This window comes from Astyanax mexicanus, chromosome 9 (assembly GCF_023375975.1).
Source record: "Astyanax mexicanus isolate ESR-SI-001 chromosome 9, AstMex3_surface, whole genome shotgun sequence".
NCBI lineage: Eukaryota > Metazoa > Chordata > Actinopteri > Characiformes > Acestrorhamphidae > Astyanax > Astyanax mexicanus.
In genome coordinates, this window is record NC_064416.1 from 26,269,074 (window position 1) to 26,286,867 (window position 17,794).

The window sequence follows — 17,794 nt, forward strand, 5'->3', positions numbered from 1 at the left end:
CGGGCGGGAAAAAGCAAGGGGAGGTTAAAAAAAAAACAAAAAAAAAACACGTAACTAACGTGCTCGGCGCGCGCGCTCCCGCTCGCTCTCTCGCTCGCGCGCTCTCTCTCTCTCCTCGCTGACCCTCCATTGTGAGCAGAGCTAAACGATGCTAGCAGCCGTCGCCGTCTTCGCCTCCGCCTCCACCGCCACTACCGCCGCTGCTGCCGCCGCCGCCCAGTAGAAAAGGACAGATAGAGCTAGATAGATAGACCCCCTCCCCTCCACCGCTCCCCCTCCGCCCGAGGAACCACCGACACGACCAAGAGAGACGGAGAGCCGAGCCGGTTCACCTACAGCAGCAGCAGAAGCAGCTCCTTATACAGCTAGGTTAGGTTATCTCCACCAGGCTGCGTGTCTTCGTGTCGTTTTGCGGGATTTTTCTGCTTCTTTTAATGCTATAGCTAGAGCCGTCGTTGTGAGTGAGCGAGTGAAAGAGAGAGTGTGAGTGAGAGAGAGAGAAAGAGGGAGAGAAAGAGAGAGAAAGAGAGAGAGAGAGAGCGCTAGGAGAGAAAGGTAGAGGAGATAGATAGGGAAGAAATCTCGAGGTGAAATAAAAAATAAACCACGGAGTGCTCGCTCGCTTCCCCCCCTCGCACGTCGCTTCTCGCCGGTTTCGGAGCTGAAAGAAAGAGCCTGCGGTCCGCCTAGTCATGGGATGTACACTGAGCGCCGAAGAGAGAGCGGCTCTGGATAGGAGCAAAGCCATCGAGAAAAACCTGAAAGAGGATGGAATCACTGCGGCCAAGGATGTCAAACTGCTGCTGCTGGGTAAGGCTGGTTAACGCACCTTCTCTTTTCTCCCTCTTTACTGGGTGGATGGATGGGTGGGAGGGTGGGAGGGAGTGGACCTAGTCTCTAATCTTTAGTCTTTGCTCAGAGATCAATCTGACGTTAACATAATTAACCTCACCTAGCTAAGTTACATATCGTTCTCTATATGCGGCTACACGTTTATAATTTTAGGATTTATCCTGATTTCATGTTTTTTTTTTTTTATAATATTACCATATAACTACAGTCCTGATTCCCTCCTGTCTCTTGTGTCTTACAGGAGCTGGGGAGTCTGGTAAAAGCACCATCGTGAAACAAATGAAGTAAGTGCCATGGTGTAAATCAGATTTCTCGGTTTTTAAAGTGTGTGTGTCTTGGACGCGAGCATGCGCGCGCACACACAAGCATATACACACACAGTCACGCAAAAAAAAGCTAGTTAGCTAGCCTACATGCACGCAAACATTTTTTAGTAGCTTGCCTAGGTTAGCTAGCTAAGGTCCGCCATATTATGAAGAATGTCACACATTCACTGTATGTACTAGGTTAACTAGCTAGTTAGCTAACCGATCGACGCGCCTGCTCGGCTCGGTTTGGGGGGAGGAAACGCCTGCCTGGCTGCGGTCGGTCGTGCTGTTCGGTATAACATGGTGCTGAAGCCGAGCCGCTCTCACTCACTGTAACCAACAGAGTTAGGGTTGGGCGATATGGCCAAATTTTTGTCTTTGGTCTCAATGAGTGACAACATTTCAGTCTATACAAGCAGTTAAAAGCCACAGAAAACAAATACATAAAACGTAACGTTAGCTAGCTATGGAACCTGTGAACTCATGAAAAATGGATTTGCCTATTTCTGTAGTTAATGAACGTCAGTGACAGATGCAGTAAATTATCCAACGATAGCTTAACCCTATATATTAAAATGCTAGACATGTAGCTAGCTAATCTAGTTATTTAAAATCATCATACCACCATTATTGACACATTTTCTTTATATGTATGTTGATATTAAATAATTGTCCATCCCTTTAGCTAACTATGTAACTACTGCAGCCTGTACATTATTATCTCGGGGCCACACCATTCTGCTGTACAAACGCTAGCTTAGCTAGGTTAGCTAAACTATTCTACTAGCTAGGAGCTAGTATTTGTACACTTTAGCTGACTAGGTTAGCTATATGGCCATGTCTTTCTGTTCCTTTTCAAGCTTTTTGCGTTTTATGTAAAATACAGGGTGGGTAGCTAGATAGGTTAGCTAGGTTAGCTAACCTAACCTAGCTGACCTAGCTAGTTAGCTTACTAGCTAGAAGTTCATTTAAATGATGTACATTTTAGCTAGCTAATTAGCTATATGGCCATGCCTTTCTCGTCATGTTTAAGCTTTTTGCGTTTTGTGTAAAAGACAGGGTGGGTAGGTGTGTGTGCGTGTGCCTCGTTCTGTAGCCTGATATCACACAGAGAGGCTTCTTAGCTAGTTAGCTTGCTAGCTAGTCTATTGCTGAGATTTATCCTAGCTAGGTTAACTACTATTTTTGATGCATTAGCTTGTGTATTCAACAGCCTAAAGCCCTTTCTGACTGTACATTGCATTATTACAGTTTTGCTCTCATTTAACGTTAGTTTAATTGGAGCAGAACTCACTGTGGTATGTAATTGACAAGATCCTCATCATAATTCTGTGTAACGTTATCTATGTATAGTTGCTATGATTGGCTTCCATATTCAAGGTGAACCGTACAGCAGCAGGCCTTCTAGTGATTGTGGGTTGTGGGTTATGTAGCGTTAGCTATGATTTGAGCGAATCATGCACACACAGAGAGAAATGGGGGTGGGGAGGTGGTGGCAAGGCTGGGGGGCGGTGGAGGTGGGAGGGGGATGGTAGCTAGCTAACACCCTAACTTGGTGTTCACTCGGCCATTTTTATTTTTCACGCAGCTATCACACCCAAACTGAGCCCCGCACAGATCGCGTTTTGTGCGTGTACAGTGCACTAGCCCCCAGCTCTTTATATATACAGAAGAGCCGTCCAGTCGTGCTCTTTTTCTCTGTCATATACGGGCCTGTTAATGCTGTGCTGCTGCTGCATTACCGTGGCGTGTCCAGTGCACATTATAAATCCTGTGTAGCGCAGTGAGCTGGAAGGTGGACGGTCAGATCGCGGCAGTGTATCGTTGTGTTCAGATGTCTGGCTGGTAGATGTTTAGGGTGCTGTGATTGTGCGGATATAGCGGCTCGGCTTAGCGCTCTGCCCCGAGTCTCGAGTGTTAAGATAAACCTACCATTTTCCACTCGGATCTGAATCCCTCTAGACCGCGACAAACGGGGGCGTTTTATACCCGTGTTTCAGCGCTCCCCCCTGTGTGTGTATGTGTGTTAGGTGTTTGGTGTGTGTGTTTGTGATTCGGGTGTGTTGTGTGATGCTGCTCCTGTGCTTTATGCCGCTTTACTGAGTGTGAGGATTTCAGGCGCTGTCGGTGGTGGACAGCGCCCAGCAGAGGCCAACGCTCGGCTCTGATCGGCTCCGCTCGGCACTTTCCGGAATTGGAGCGGTTCGAGAAAAGCACGGAGTGGATTTTCCTTCCGGCGCGCTGTTTGTCTACCTGTCTGTCAGGCTGTCTGCCTGTCTGCTTCTCTGTCCGTCTATGTATCTTGCCCCATCTATCTGTCTGTCTGTTTAGTTCTAAATTGTCTTATCTGTCAATTTTATCTATCTATCCATCTATCTATCTACTTTCTATTTGTCTATCTATACACGTTGCTTAATCCATTTCTGACTTAATGTCAATGGAATATAATGTAATGGAATTCTATCTATCTATCTATCTATCTATCTATCTATCTATCTATCTATCTATCTATCTATCTATCTATCTATCTATCTATCTATCTATCTATCTATCTATCTATGTCAATCCACACATCTATATTTTTATCTGTCAGTCAGTCTTCTCCATCCATCTGTTCTTTAATTCTGTATATCTCTGCCTCTCTGTAATGTGTCTGTCTGCCATTCTTTCTATCTATTTGTGTATTTTTCTATCTATCTACATCTCTATTTAACTCTAACTAGCCCGTTAAGTTTTTAACTCTGTCTGCTGGCTCTGTCAGTCTACTTATATGTACCCCTATGTCATTGTCTTATTTTCATTTAATTTCTTAGTGTTTCAATTTCCATTCCACCTTAAATTATCAAACAGAATAGTTTAAATAAGTTTGAATATAAGAATTATTAACAAGCTAATAAAAATGTTAATTCACACACAGTAGAACCTCTGCATGTAATAAGTTGTGGTATATTAAAGACTGTTGCTGATAAAGTTACTCCTCCACAAGCGCATATGATCCCTGCAATGTATTAATCAGTTTACGATTTTTAAAAGAAAGACTGCTTCTGTCTTGCTAGTAATTTAATGTGCAGTTTTATTGAGTGTTTTGTGTCTCATGGGTGTGCAGAACATTCTATTTTTGTTTGGAAGAAAAGGAGAATGGTAGTTATGGAATATGTGAGTGTCAGTAAGCTCTTGTCATTATTTAGTACCTGCATCCAGACTGAAGACTGACTGGCTGTAGAGAAATTTTTACTGATTGGGAGTCATCATCACCCATTTTTCCACTCTTCCATGATGTTTTGAGGATCTTAGGATGGTACCGCCTCAAATAGGAGAGCGGAAAATGTCTGACATCCGGAAAACAGAATTGAGAAATCCTTTCATCTTGTTTAAGACCATTACATCATATCTGCCTTGTACATCACAGGAGCTTTCTGGGTGTGTTGAGTTAACACTTGAATCTACTTTTGCTAGAATAATCTAACCAGTGCATTTAGCTGTGTTAAAGGACTGGATGGTAGTCTTTAGAAGCATAGGCAGATGATTGCATTTGTGGAGACACATTTGTGGAGTGACTTCAGAAATGCTCAAATAAGAGTAGACAGCATTATGTAATGTCGTCCAGGGAATGCTGATTGGCTGAAAGGGTGTGGCTGTTGTGTTGTTTGAGAACATGAGTGATCTTGTTTGTGTGCCTGTATCTCTGCTGATCAAACGTCAGAGGCTAGTGATTGGATTGTATCAGTGAAATCTGAGTGATAGATAAGTGGTGAGTAGGAGGATGAGACTGTGAAGTGTGTGTGTGTGTGTGTTTTTTTTTTGGCCTGATGTAGTAAAGGGTAAAATATTAATACCTGAAGACTCCCTGAAACTGGTCCAAAGCTGATGAATATGAAATGAGCAGCAGTTTACAATTCTAAAAGTACAGAATTACCTCACCTTATGTTGTTAATTAATTTTGAGATTCAACATGATGACTTGGGTTGAATTAACCTTTTAAAACAAAGACCCAGACAAATTATTAACTCCTATAAGCAACATTAAAATGTCACTTATACAATAAGTAATTAGATCGAGAGTTCAATTTGTTTCTTAATACTCTATTGATTCTCAAACACAGTATTGCTTTTAAATAGTAGTTTACATGTAAACATTTGCGGTGGTTACTTTTCTGCTTTATACTGTACAAATAATGTTCATGGAGTATAGCATAGACAGTAAGGGAGTAGGTATTCATTTATCATGATATGTTTTATAATACTGTATTGATTCTCAAAAACACAGTATTTTTTTTTTTTTATTAAAAGTACTGGTATATGTGTTCTAATAACATTGTCAGTACTCCACAATGAACAGTAGAGGTGTAAGAATAAATCGATATATTAAAGTATTACTGTATAATTTGCAATTCTAATCAATTCAGTTTTGCAAATGTTGTTGGCAGACATTGGTGCATTTTGTCTAAATGTTTTAACTTGAATTGTAAACATATGTTGATAGCTTTTATACTATGAAAGTTTTTTCTGATCTAAAAAAAATAGTTTATGCCAATACATAGCCTTCATTTACAGGATCTGCAGATGAGTGTATGGTGTTTCATGCTGTAATTTATCACAGTTGTGATGACATGTCGTCATATTGCCCAACCCTACATGCAGTGATGTCTGTGTGACGTGTGAGTGATGGTAAATCCAGTGATTGTAGTGTACTCAAAATTGCAGGCAACACGCTGGTGTTGGCTTCATTCGCTCATTTTATGGCAAGAGTGTAAGTCTGTATAACCTTCTGAATAGCCAGAAATGCACTGATCACTTCACTACACACACACACACACACACACAGTTCCATTCTCATTGGCTTTGAATTCTTACCTAATGCTTTCCCTCCCTCATGATGCTGTTCTGAGAATTGCATCCAGCTTTTATTCCTGAGGGAGTGGGCTGTGATTGTGCTTGTGTGTGTGTGTGTGTGTGTGTGTGTGTGTGTGTGTGTGTGTGTGTGTGTGTGTGTGTGTGTGTGTGTGTGTGAGTTAGAGAGAAATGTGTGTGTGTAGAGGGTTAGAGAGTGTAAGGTGGGGGCAGAACAGTTCTGTGGTGAACCCTTGAGAACACCCTCCCTTCTCATTTGCCATGAATGGCAGAGATTTAACCGCACCAGCTGGGTATGATCGCAAGACACTGTACCAAAAAAAACAAAAAAGAAAAGCCTATTCTCTTCATTTTTAGCACTGCTGTCATGTGACAACCATATGTCTAATCAAATCATCAGATTTCAGATCAGGCCTCTATCTCGTAAAGAGTTTAAGCCAATATAGGCTCATTTCTGCTCTCTGATCTGTGTGTCCTTTGCCTGCGAACAGTAATCCAGGCCTGCTAGATATTTTATCCTTTAAAAGCTGACCTCCGGTGCCCTTTTTTGGAACACTGCGCCAGGATTTAAAGTGTTTATTTTCATAAAGTGGATTCTACAATATGTCCATGTTTTAAACGCCGGGCCTGCACTGCATCAGGCTAATTGAAACAGCTCAGGCCATGAGGAGATGGGCCCAGCTGTTCAGCCCGCATCCATGTGCAGGCCAATGGATATCTGCTCCCTCAGCTCACATTAGGGATAATGCATGTTTCCATGTGTGTTTATATTAGAGCTTAATATCTATGAACTTTAGCAATGCTGAGCAGAACAGAGAACTCAGTTGTCTGAGTATTGACCTAATAATGAAGGAGACTCTTAAATTAGAAATAGATTTTACGGCATAAATTATTATTTTGGGTGAAAAAAAAATCTTCCCACTGTTTGGTGTTTTTTTTTCTTTTTTTTTCAGATCTAATTTTAATTTAAAGCTGATTATTTGAATCACCACTGCTTTCTCATTATGGCTCTTACAAAAAAATTGGCCACAGATTTGTTTTAGTAATCGTACAACAAGAATATCATAAGAATATAAACTGCAAAATGTACTTATTATATTTTTGACCCACTTGTACGTGCATATTGTATTGAACGTAGATATGCCTTGCCCATAGCTTGCCCAGCCCTACTTTTGCTTAATTAATGTCAAGAGTGATCAGTAAACACCTCTGCTCCAACCCTAATTTAATTCAACTCTTCAAACTTAGTTTAACATCGCAAGTCTCCTGGGAAATATCTCCAGGAGTTTAAAAGAGTGTATTTATGTATGTGTGTGCGTCTGACTGTGTGTGTTAGGGCTGTTTTATTTGTGCCGCTGACCAGTGGTTGTTTGACTGTGTGTACTCCACTCTTTCTGTTTCTCCTGTAAGAGGAAATGCGTTTCTCAGAAGGTGGCATGTCTGTAACCACAACAGCGTAGAAGGTGAAAGTAGCACAGTGTCATGACTTTTGGGCCTCACTCTAGTAAGTGCTCTTCAAATGAAGGAAGATATGGCCACAAACTTCACACACACACTGCTCTGGCTCTTCTCTCTACCTGTGTGTGTGTGTGTATGAAGGGAAACTCTGAGTCATTATGTAGAAACCGAGGAGGAAGGAGCAGTGATGCAACATGCAGCGTGGTGAAATACTGGACTGCTGTCAGTACAGCATTACCAAACAAACGCTGCGCTCTGATGCCCTCGCTTGCTCCCCTTCACTCCACCCCACCCCCTCGCCTAATTGAGGGGGTTTCATGTGCGCCCCAGTTGACGTGATTGGATTTGATTAAGCTGAGGAAGAACAAACGGCTCTCATGTGTTCGGTTCCCAGACCCTTACTGTAATATCCTCAAACTGACCCTATCCTGTATGACAGCTAGAGTGAGTCTCTCTTTCTCTCTCTTTTTCTTTCTTTCTGTGAGTACCTCTGTCTCTTTTTTGTCTGTCTCTCCCTCTCTTTCGTTCCTCTGTACTCTGGAATGTGGGTTATCCCGGGGACACACGGCTGCCGGAACTTTCTAGAACACATCTAGAACATATTTGTTTGTTTGTCCGTTATGTGTAGCATGGGTGAGTTCCTGATTCAGTCAAATGATTACAAAGAGGTGTGTGTGTGTGTGTATTTGTGTGTGTGTGTGTGTAAGCAGACAGCACTTTTGCATCCTCTTTGCATTGGCGACAGTTTCACCTTTTTAATGCAAAATACACCTCAGTCATGCATCTTCGACAGTGCAGTAATCAAACAATTGATACAGGTAAAACTCAGGTATAATATATAACACTCTCTACTGATTATACTTGTAAACAATTAATTAACAGATTGTTTTTTATCCTTAATCTAAGTTTTTTAAAAGGAAACCAGTAAAAAATGAGTGGACAATAAAACAGTAAAATAACAGTAAAATAGTGGATTGCTTTTCAAGGATTGAAAATGTTACACAAAGAAAACCTACATATGGGTGTGTCCATCTTGTTTTGATAAGATTTATAGCAGGGTTTGGTGATACTGTCAAAATTGATCATGATCCACAATATTTATTCCACCATTTTTGCGTGCAAAAAATGCACTAGTAGTAGCAGATTTAGCAAAATGGTATTAAAATATATTTTATATCCAAACAGTTGTGAACATTGGTGACAAATGTGCAAATATGCATGCATGCTCACACAACACATCTAGTTCCTGTAGATAAGTATTAACATTAGAATAAGACTCTGATGCAAATGAACTGTTTTTAAACCTGTTCACATTATGTCTAATGCCAGGTGTGGGCTAGAGAAAACACTTTTGTCTATAGAACATACCTTTCCATACTTTGCACAATGATGATGAATTAAGCAGGACTAATAAGCTAGTTTGTAGTAAAACAATTGGTCAGACCTTTATAAAGCACTGGCAATATAAAAAATATGCCAGTACATGGAAAAATAGCGATTTATGTATTACTTAATATAACTTTGGTTGTACTGCATTATAGTGTTGTCATGCCTACTGCTCCACAGGTACATAGGCTACATATATGTTACCATGCTGAAATGATGCAAAGCTCATTTTTGCCTTAATGTGACACAGATTAGACACCCATATTGTAGGCATAAAATTTTAATTAAAAATACAGCACCTCTACTTTGGCGTTACTACTGCCCTTTTAGCATTACTACATCTCTGTTATCAAAACTGATGCACTGGCCTTGTTCAGCATTGCTATTGCAGTGTCTTAACAATAGCAATTAATGTTGCAGTTTAATCTTCACCCAGTATTGGTGTTAAGGTGTTAGCATTTCAACTATATTGGTGTTTTGCATAAACCTTGTTCATCAGGGCTCTAAACTATAGTTAAATATAAAGTTTCCACCTTGAGGCTCTGAGAGCAAGGCTTTAGTTTTTTACACGGCAGGGTTACATGTAAAATAACAGGTCATTTCTTATGCCACAGCATAAAGAGCATTTCTATTGTTGAAATGCCTTTTGGTGATTATATGTAGCCAATAACAGTCCAGAAAAACTAAGCTTGGCTGTTTTTTCTTTTTCTTCTTAATCATCCTGCTGTCTTGATTTTATAAGCTGTGGCTTGATGATGATGATGATGATGATGATGATGATGATGATGATGATGATGATGATGATGATGATGATGATGATGATGGTGATGATGATGATGGTGATGATGATGATGGTGAATTTTGGATGCAGGCAGTGTGGGTCTGTCCTCGTCTCTCCTTTAGATATTGACTGCTCGGTAATCTCATACACATTTACTCAGGGAAAAGAGTGGAGGGGAGCGTGAGCTAAGCTGTGAAAATAAACTCTCTCTCTCTCTCTCTCTCTCTCTCTCTCTCTCTCTCTCTCTCTCTCTCTCTCTCTCTCTCTCTCTCTCTCTCTCTCTCTCTCTCTCTCTCTCTCTCTCTCTCTCTCTCTCTCTCTGTACTTGCTTTCTTTCCTCTCCTCTTTCTCACTCAAAACTAAGTCCAAACTGTGAAGCATCATCCATCATCATGCTTTGGCTCAGAGACTCAGACAGGCAAAGCCACTGAAGGGGGGATTAAACCCCACCCTTTTTTGTCACTCTAGCTCTAGCTGTGTGGATGTACAGCATATGAAACTGAATGCTCGCTGAAGCTCTCACCATTCTGTCATTAAGCACTGGATTGCAGGCTCCTAGATGCCAGAACACCTAAAGAATTAAAGAATGGAGGGATGAAAAAGGATGGGTGAAGCGAGTGAGCAAGCAAAAACTGAGCAAGTGCTCCTGTAAACTCTAGGCTACTTTCTCATCTTGTCACCTTTATGCCCCCATTCTCTTAGTCTTCTCTGCCTGTGTGTGTGTGTGTGGTAGGTCCACATGGTGTGAGAGTGTAAGTGTGTGTGTGTGTGGTGAAGCGCATTGTGGCTGGTCAGGGTCAGAAGACAGAAGCCCCTTTGTAATAAATGTGGTGTTTAAGTTGAGCAGATTTGAGGCCTGAACAGACCACACACACACACACTCTCACTGCTTTACTGAGGAGATGCTTGTGTCCCTTCAGTGCTCTGATCCTTTTTGGGTTGTCCAATAAGACTTGACATAGATTTGTCTTTCTAAATGTGTTTACATTTATTGTAGTGTTTGCTTATATTCTTACTTCAAGAGATATCCGAAGTGTGAGGTGGGTTTGAGTTACAGGCTACTGTGTTCACATTACTGGACTAAAGTGATTTAAATCAGATGTTTTGCCTTAAATGTGACACAGATTAGATTTTTCAGAGGTTTGTGGACATGTCGGATCAGATCTATTCAAAACAGATCTGAGAATTTTTTTAATATGTGGTCATAAATCCTTAGTTTGTCTTCATAAGCCAGTAGTACTAATGAAGGTGAACTGTAAAAACAGAGCGCATGTGTGCTATTTTTGTGACAGGTTTGTTCATGTTACAGACAGATACAGATCACTTGCCTTCTTACATTTATGAACGTGAAGATGATCAAAACCGATCTGAGCAAAAAATTAATTGAACGGATTTAGTTAGTGTGCATTTAGTTGGGTGATGCCTGAGCATACGGTATTTAAATAACAATGTCTGAAAAAGAAGGAGCTAATACTGTATTATGTTAAATTACATTAGCATTTTTAAGTAACGCATATTTTATGTATGGTTTGTTGCTCTATAAAATAGAAATAAAGTTTTTTTTGTTTTTTGTAACTGTCTCCCAGACCTTGATTTGCAGATCAAGCCTGAGGCATATCGCCAGTTGTAATTAGGACTAGTGAACTGAATTAAATTTCCAAGCTTCTCTGGTTCTGTGACTCCTTACACTCTGTGCTAACACTGATAAGCAATAAGCCCACCTCACACAACTGTCTAACAGTTTAAAATAAAAACAAACCATTTCACATGTCATTGGTAGAATTTCGAGTTCCCTGACATTTAAAACGAGGCACTGAGAACTTTGAAAGTGCACAGATAGTTGATTAAAAAAGCCTGTATGTACACACAGTACCTTGAGGTAGTTTTTGGGGTGCCACGGTCTTGAAATTGAAGCATAAAATTAAATCAGCTGACAAGTGCGAATTAATAAGTAAGATGGAGGAAAAGATTTGTGAAATTAATTTATTGGAAATGCATGAATATAATAGAGATATTTTGACCAACAGCTGGAATTCATGCATTTCTCAGTGTCTCTTTTTACATGTCAGGGCCCACAAAATTCTATTAAGGAAGTGTGAAATTACTTTGCACTTGTATATTGTGTTAAAATAGACTAAATCAACTAAAGTTCATTGTTTTCATGTCACATTTCTTGCTTATGTAAAAACGGTGATGCATCATTAAATGGTCCAGCATGTTTTCAACAACGTGATCTGTTTTAGTTATGAGACTTTTTGTTTTTCAGTCCTTAACTGTGACCTGTAACATTAGGGATGCAGCAAACTGCATATTTGTCGGAAACAGAAAATTAACTACATTAAAACATTACAAATACAGAACACAATTTTTTGAAGGGTTTTCATACATTTTGCAATATTGCATTATTATAAAGCATTATAAAACTACAGTTATGATTTTTTATGATCTGATTTTATATTCAGTATTTTTACTTAATATTAATAATTTTTTGGTACCTGTTGGTGCAGTGTAATGTGATGTCTGTCACACCACTTTAGTGTATTCCAAAAATGTGTGTTAAAATGTGGGGTAAATGTTCAAATGTGTCTGCTCTTTATTGTATTTTCTGACGTTCCGTACAGATGTGCTAAATGTTTTATTTGTAAGCTGCTTTGACCGAACATCTCAAAATAGCGTATGTTAATGTAAGTAAAGGAAAAAAAGCTTAAACACTGCTGCGCTGGTTTGCCGCACTGCTGAGTGTAAATAACAGGGTTGCGTTGGGTGTTGACGGCACCTGTTAGCTGGTATTATGCTGTAGGAGTGCTGTGTGGAGGTGTCTGAAGGGCATTAATTGCAGCCGGTTGTGACTGTGTTTTGCTTTGTGTGTGTGTGTCAGTTACTTTTACCTGGAGAGCATGTGTTACGCTAAATTGGACCATGTGTCAGCAGGATCCCGGCGGGCCTCGGCCCTGGGGATGCCCGTGTGCGTATACAGTGTCTGCGCACACACACATGCGCATGCATGCACCTACAATCGAGATCTTGTGTGTTCAAAGTCCACACAAGCTACTTTTCATTAAAACGCAACTGCAGATGTGAACTCGAGGCCATTGTTCTGTTTGAAAGCCGCAGATGGACAGGGTGGAGCACTTCTGCTTTCTCCAGCCTCACTTCACTCTTTCTGCAGCTCGAAACTCAGAACAGCTTTGCTGGGTTACAGTTATCAACTGGAGAACCATCCAGCAGGAAAAGCCGGCTGACTGGGTTTACTGCATTTACTGCGTTTACTGGAAATGGCGTGTGAACTCTGTACAGTAGATAAGTAATGGAGGCTCGGGTCTGCAGCAGACGCTACCTGCTGCCTCACGCAGGCTTGTGGGTAGTGCTAAAGATGTGCTGCCTCAGCCCATTTATTGTCTATCCCCCCCACCCCCCACTACTCAGTCTTTCGCTCTTTCGCCCTCTTCTCTCGCTCTGTTGTCATGGAGATCAGAATGACTGCCATAATTAGCGGATGACATACTAGCTGGATGAGCAGGGGGGGAGGGGCAGAGATGGTTTACTGTAAGAGAGGAAAAGTGGGCGTGGCCATGGAGTTTCTGTTGGGTGGGTGGAGCATAAAGCTGCAGTCAAGAAGATGGTTTGAGATCTATGTAGCACAGCCTAGTCTTGCAGGTCTCATTGATTTAATGCATAAAAGATGAAGAATGCTCTAATTTCAATTAAATAATTGAATGATTGTTTTGAAAGGTTAATTATTGTTATATGGGGTGCAGGATTAGAAATGGGCAGAATCAGCATGCGCTAATTTTCAGTTTTTATTAGTATTGTTTGGACATCATTTGACATCAGTATTAGGGCTGTCAAATGAATGTGTCAATTTAATAAAAAATAACACGTTAAACAAATTAACGCTGATTGATCGGCTTTCTTGATGCTCTTCTGACGCAGATTTGTAACTACATGATGGAGAAAACAGCAGTTGTGATTGGTCAGGTGGACCTCGTGTTCCACCCCACACATTACTGCTTTCACAGTTTAAATTGCAGTGTTGCCAGGTTCCTGGTAAAAATCACTAAAGAAGATTTATTTGCAATAATTTTAAAAGGAGAACATAAAGAAAAGAGAGAGGATCGTGAGAAAAGGAATGGGAGAGACAGAGAGAAAAGTGTAGAGAAAGACAAATTTATCTGTCTAATATGCCAGATAAATGTTTAAATGCCTAAATTAATTATAATTTAAATTTAAAATACTTTCATAGCAAGAAGTAATACATGTGAGTAATTTAGATGATTCATCACAAAGCATGTAATTAATTAGGTTTATTTATGTGTGATTGGGTTGATGATAATTCTCAGCTTAAAGCCTGTACTGCTACTGGGTGGACCTGTTGGAGGAGGATGACGTTTTTGACCCTTCAAACTGAGATTTTCCAGAGGCACAATCAAAACAGAGGACAAAAATCACTGGCAAGATGGCAGCAAAAGCCATCTTTTCTTTTCCTTTTTATTATTTTAAGCACTATATTGCCACAGTTTAATGTGTAATTTTAATATTTTATGGCTGTCTTTTCAAAACAAGCACAAATAAATCACTAGTTGATCTCAGCTAAATGCCACTATAGGACCTGTCTATATAGGATCAAAATATTGTAGACCTATTCTGGCATACTTTAATATCCTCTTCTCACTCTCTCTTCTAGTCAAGACCCCACAGGATAGATCACCACAGAGCAGGTAGTATTTGGGTGGTGGATCATTCTCAGCACTTTGGTAACACTGACGTGGTGTCGGCATGTGTGTGGTTTACTGAGTTTACTGTTCTGCTTCAGGATGAGAGACTTTCTCACGAGCCTCACAAGGTCATGTCCTGAACCACACTCCTCCCACAGCACTGCTCGCGTCTCATTATCAGATTCTGCAGTATTTGGATACAGTAGTTATTTTACTTCATTCACATTTCAGAATCCTGAAAGCTTATTGAATCACTGAGCAGAATATAGTAAGTTCCATGGAAGAGCTCAGTGTCTTAAATTTGTCAAATCACTCTCAAAAATAAATATTTAAAAAGCTATTTTTATGCCTGCAGTTTGAGGACCGGCTTGCAATGCTGTGATATTTAGAGGGTGATATTTATGAGTTTCCAAATAAAGTTAGTATACTATACTGATTTAACAATATTTTTACTACAGTTATGTTATCCTCTTGAACAAAGATATTTTAACAATAAAAAAAAAAAAAATGTAAACAAATTCTATTTTTTTTATTTATTCACCAGCAGGCCTGTCCCAACAATGACATAATGGACTTATCATACAATATACAGCCATGACCTTATTCATTACTTTGTTTTTTTTTAGCAGGGATATTTTTACAACAGTGGTTTTATTTAAATTTATTGTATTGATGTGTGCTATCTTAATACCTAAATGTTCTTAAGAATAAAAGTTTGGTTGCTTTATTAATGGGTGTATTTGGAATAGTATGCCATTGTACTGTATCTTTAAATTGCAGTCATATTGTTTATCATAACTTTATGACAGTATATTTCTAAATGATGAGTCATTTTCCATCTGATACACCTAAATTACGATATCTCTTCTTCCAGTCTTCCTGTATGGAGTTTTTCAGAATCTAAAATTGATAGCCTAGTTTCATTTTCGTGATCTGCTATCAGTTCCATATCCTGTTATATTATTGCATATCGGTGTATTTCTGGTATGCTGGTCCATCCTGGCCAGTTTAGTGTTTCAAGCCCACTAGATTGATTACAGAAGTGGCATCAAATTAAATTATATTTGTATGTTTGATATAGGCATATGTATTGCTTTTTCCCTACAGTTTTATCACTTTTTTCCCTTTCTTACATCAGGTGTTTTTTAAACCATATTCTGCTCTCAGTTGGATTTTTTGTACTGGAAATACTGAAGTATTTGTGAACTAGGAAATAATAAAAAATACACAACATACACACTTTCGCTTTCGTATGATTTGTGTGGGCTCTTATATGATTTGTCATTAAAACAGTTAGACTGATGTGCCCAAGCTTAAGCCGGTGAGTTTCTGTGACGTGCACATCAGGCTGTGACCGCTGAAGGAGCGGGAATGCTGTCCTGAGGGAGCGAGGGGGCGACTGACCCGCGAGGCGTCAGGGAGATTGGGGAAGTGGAGTTGTGATTGTTTCGGTTATAAATAGAAGCGCTGCGCTTACGTTCCGATGGTGCAGAAGACAGGATAAGTGGCCTCATCCTGGGGGAGTGATGACAGGAGCGCCACTCAAACACACAGTCGGGACAAAGGGGGCTCTTACCCACGACATATGCCCGCAGGGGAGAGATAAGGGATCTGGTGAGACTGGGCTGGAGTGTGTGGGTTTGTACATTTGAACTAATGATGTGAACTCTTTGGCTCTCCTGCCAGATTCTCTGCAGTGCTGGAACAAACATTCCATTATAAACATTTCTCGTAGGGATGGAAATGAGGCCTCATGATAAGATGAGGGTTGATGCTGTTGTTTGCTGATTTTATGATGCAATTTTATGCTCTGCCTAGGAGACCATACAGTTCTGTTGTGATTTAAAGACTTGTACTATTGCAACTTTGACCTTGTGTTATTATTTCATTCTGGGGTTCCTAATCTTTTTCACTGTCGTAAACTCTCTTCAGGATTTAGACTATTGAGCGATTTCCGTCTAGGGGTGAGAATCACAGGGCATATCATGATACAAATAATGATGATATCACAATACTGTGATTCTTTGATGCACAATATATCGCAATCCAATTCTGTACGATACTTCACAACATCTGTGTTACTGAAGAGGTTAAAATACTCATAAAATAGCAAATAACAGAAATTATGGATTTTTTGGAGTCAGATTTACAGAATATGACAACCAATATTCTTCAGCGCAGATTTACCCTAATCATTTAATTACCACATTGATTAAGGAAGTATTACCTTTTCTAAGTTGGGGTGAGTATATATAAATAAAGGGAGAGAGATAAATATATAAAAAGAGAGAAAAATATAAAAAATATTTTCTCCCATCCTATTCCCCTCACTTTCACAAAAACATGATTGGTAGTTCTGCTTTCTAAAAATATGATGACAATAATTACAGTGGAGAAAATAAGTATTTAAGACACTACCAGTTTACTTATTACATGCAATAACCTCCAAAAGAAAGTTTTATCCGGATATTTAGTATAGGAACATAAGAGTATTATTTGCTGGGAATGGTAATTATTGCCTGCAGGCGACAGGGACTAACCAACGTGGTCAACTAAAATTGATGACCAAATTACTTATTGATCAGTAGTCAGTTAGTTGGTGATGTTATCACACATGTTCCTTGCACTCTCTAGGTCCAGGATGCACTGGAACTGCAGAGCTGCAGAAACAACATGCATATTTAGCAGCTGTCACATGAATGCAATGAAAAAATGAGAAAACATCTGATTTGATTATATTGTTTCAATTATCTATAGACTGTCAAAACTGACTTACTGTATGGGTATTCTTAGAGCTTAGGGCTGGGCGATATTGTGAAAAATCTGAGAAATCTTTACTTATATGAGCAATTCTCTGTCATAGGCACTGAGATTCTTTTTTGCAGCTTCTGTATGTAAAGTTGTACAATCTTTATTATTCTATTTTGAAAACCGCATTAAAACAGTAATTTGATTAATCAGATTGATTCAATTAACCTAGTTCTAGCTGAACTATATGACGATATTTTATCAAATTGTGATTAAATTGTGGAAAACATTGTGTATTAAGTCAGTGTTTATTACAGAAAGAGAAATTAGTCCTGTGTAATTGGCTGAAGTGCAGCATATTTGAATAAAAAACAGTTTAAATAGCTGTAGTAGTTTTATTATAGTATTTAGAGTTTTCATGACAATTGTCATTAAAAATGTCTTAAATAATGTGATGTAATGTAGAGAGGAGAGTGTATAATAGTAAAAGAGCAAACATTGCGTTTATTTATTAATTAAATATAATAAAAGATATATATATATATTGTGTTAATTTTGCGTAAACTAGAATAGAAAAAGTGTGTGTATGTATGTATGTGTGTATATATATATATATATATATATATATATATATATATATATTTATTAATGTCACTGACATTGCTAACTACTGAAAAAAGAATTAAAAATATTTTT

General features: G+C 39.2%; 1 protein-coding gene across 3 annotated transcripts in view; it reads left to right on the forward strand.

The window, feature by feature from the left end:
- Window positions 1-172: 172 nt before the first annotated feature.
- Window positions 173-17,794, forward strand: part of gnao1a (guanine nucleotide binding protein (G protein), alpha activating activity polypeptide O, a) — a 113,597-nt gene continuing 95,975 nt past the window's right edge. For 2 of the 3 annotated variants that reach the window (XM_022679724.2, XM_022679722.2), the window contains exons 1-2: window positions 174-810; window positions 1,094-1,136. In XM_022679724.2, the coding sequence (XP_022535445.1) occupies window positions 693-810; window positions 1,094-1,136 (161 nt within the window). In that variant the 5' untranslated portion in view covers window positions 174-692. Of the gene's footprint in view, window positions 811-1,093; window positions 1,137-17,794 lie in introns of all 3 variants that reach the window. The other variant, XM_022679723.2, reaches the window with a different exon arrangement.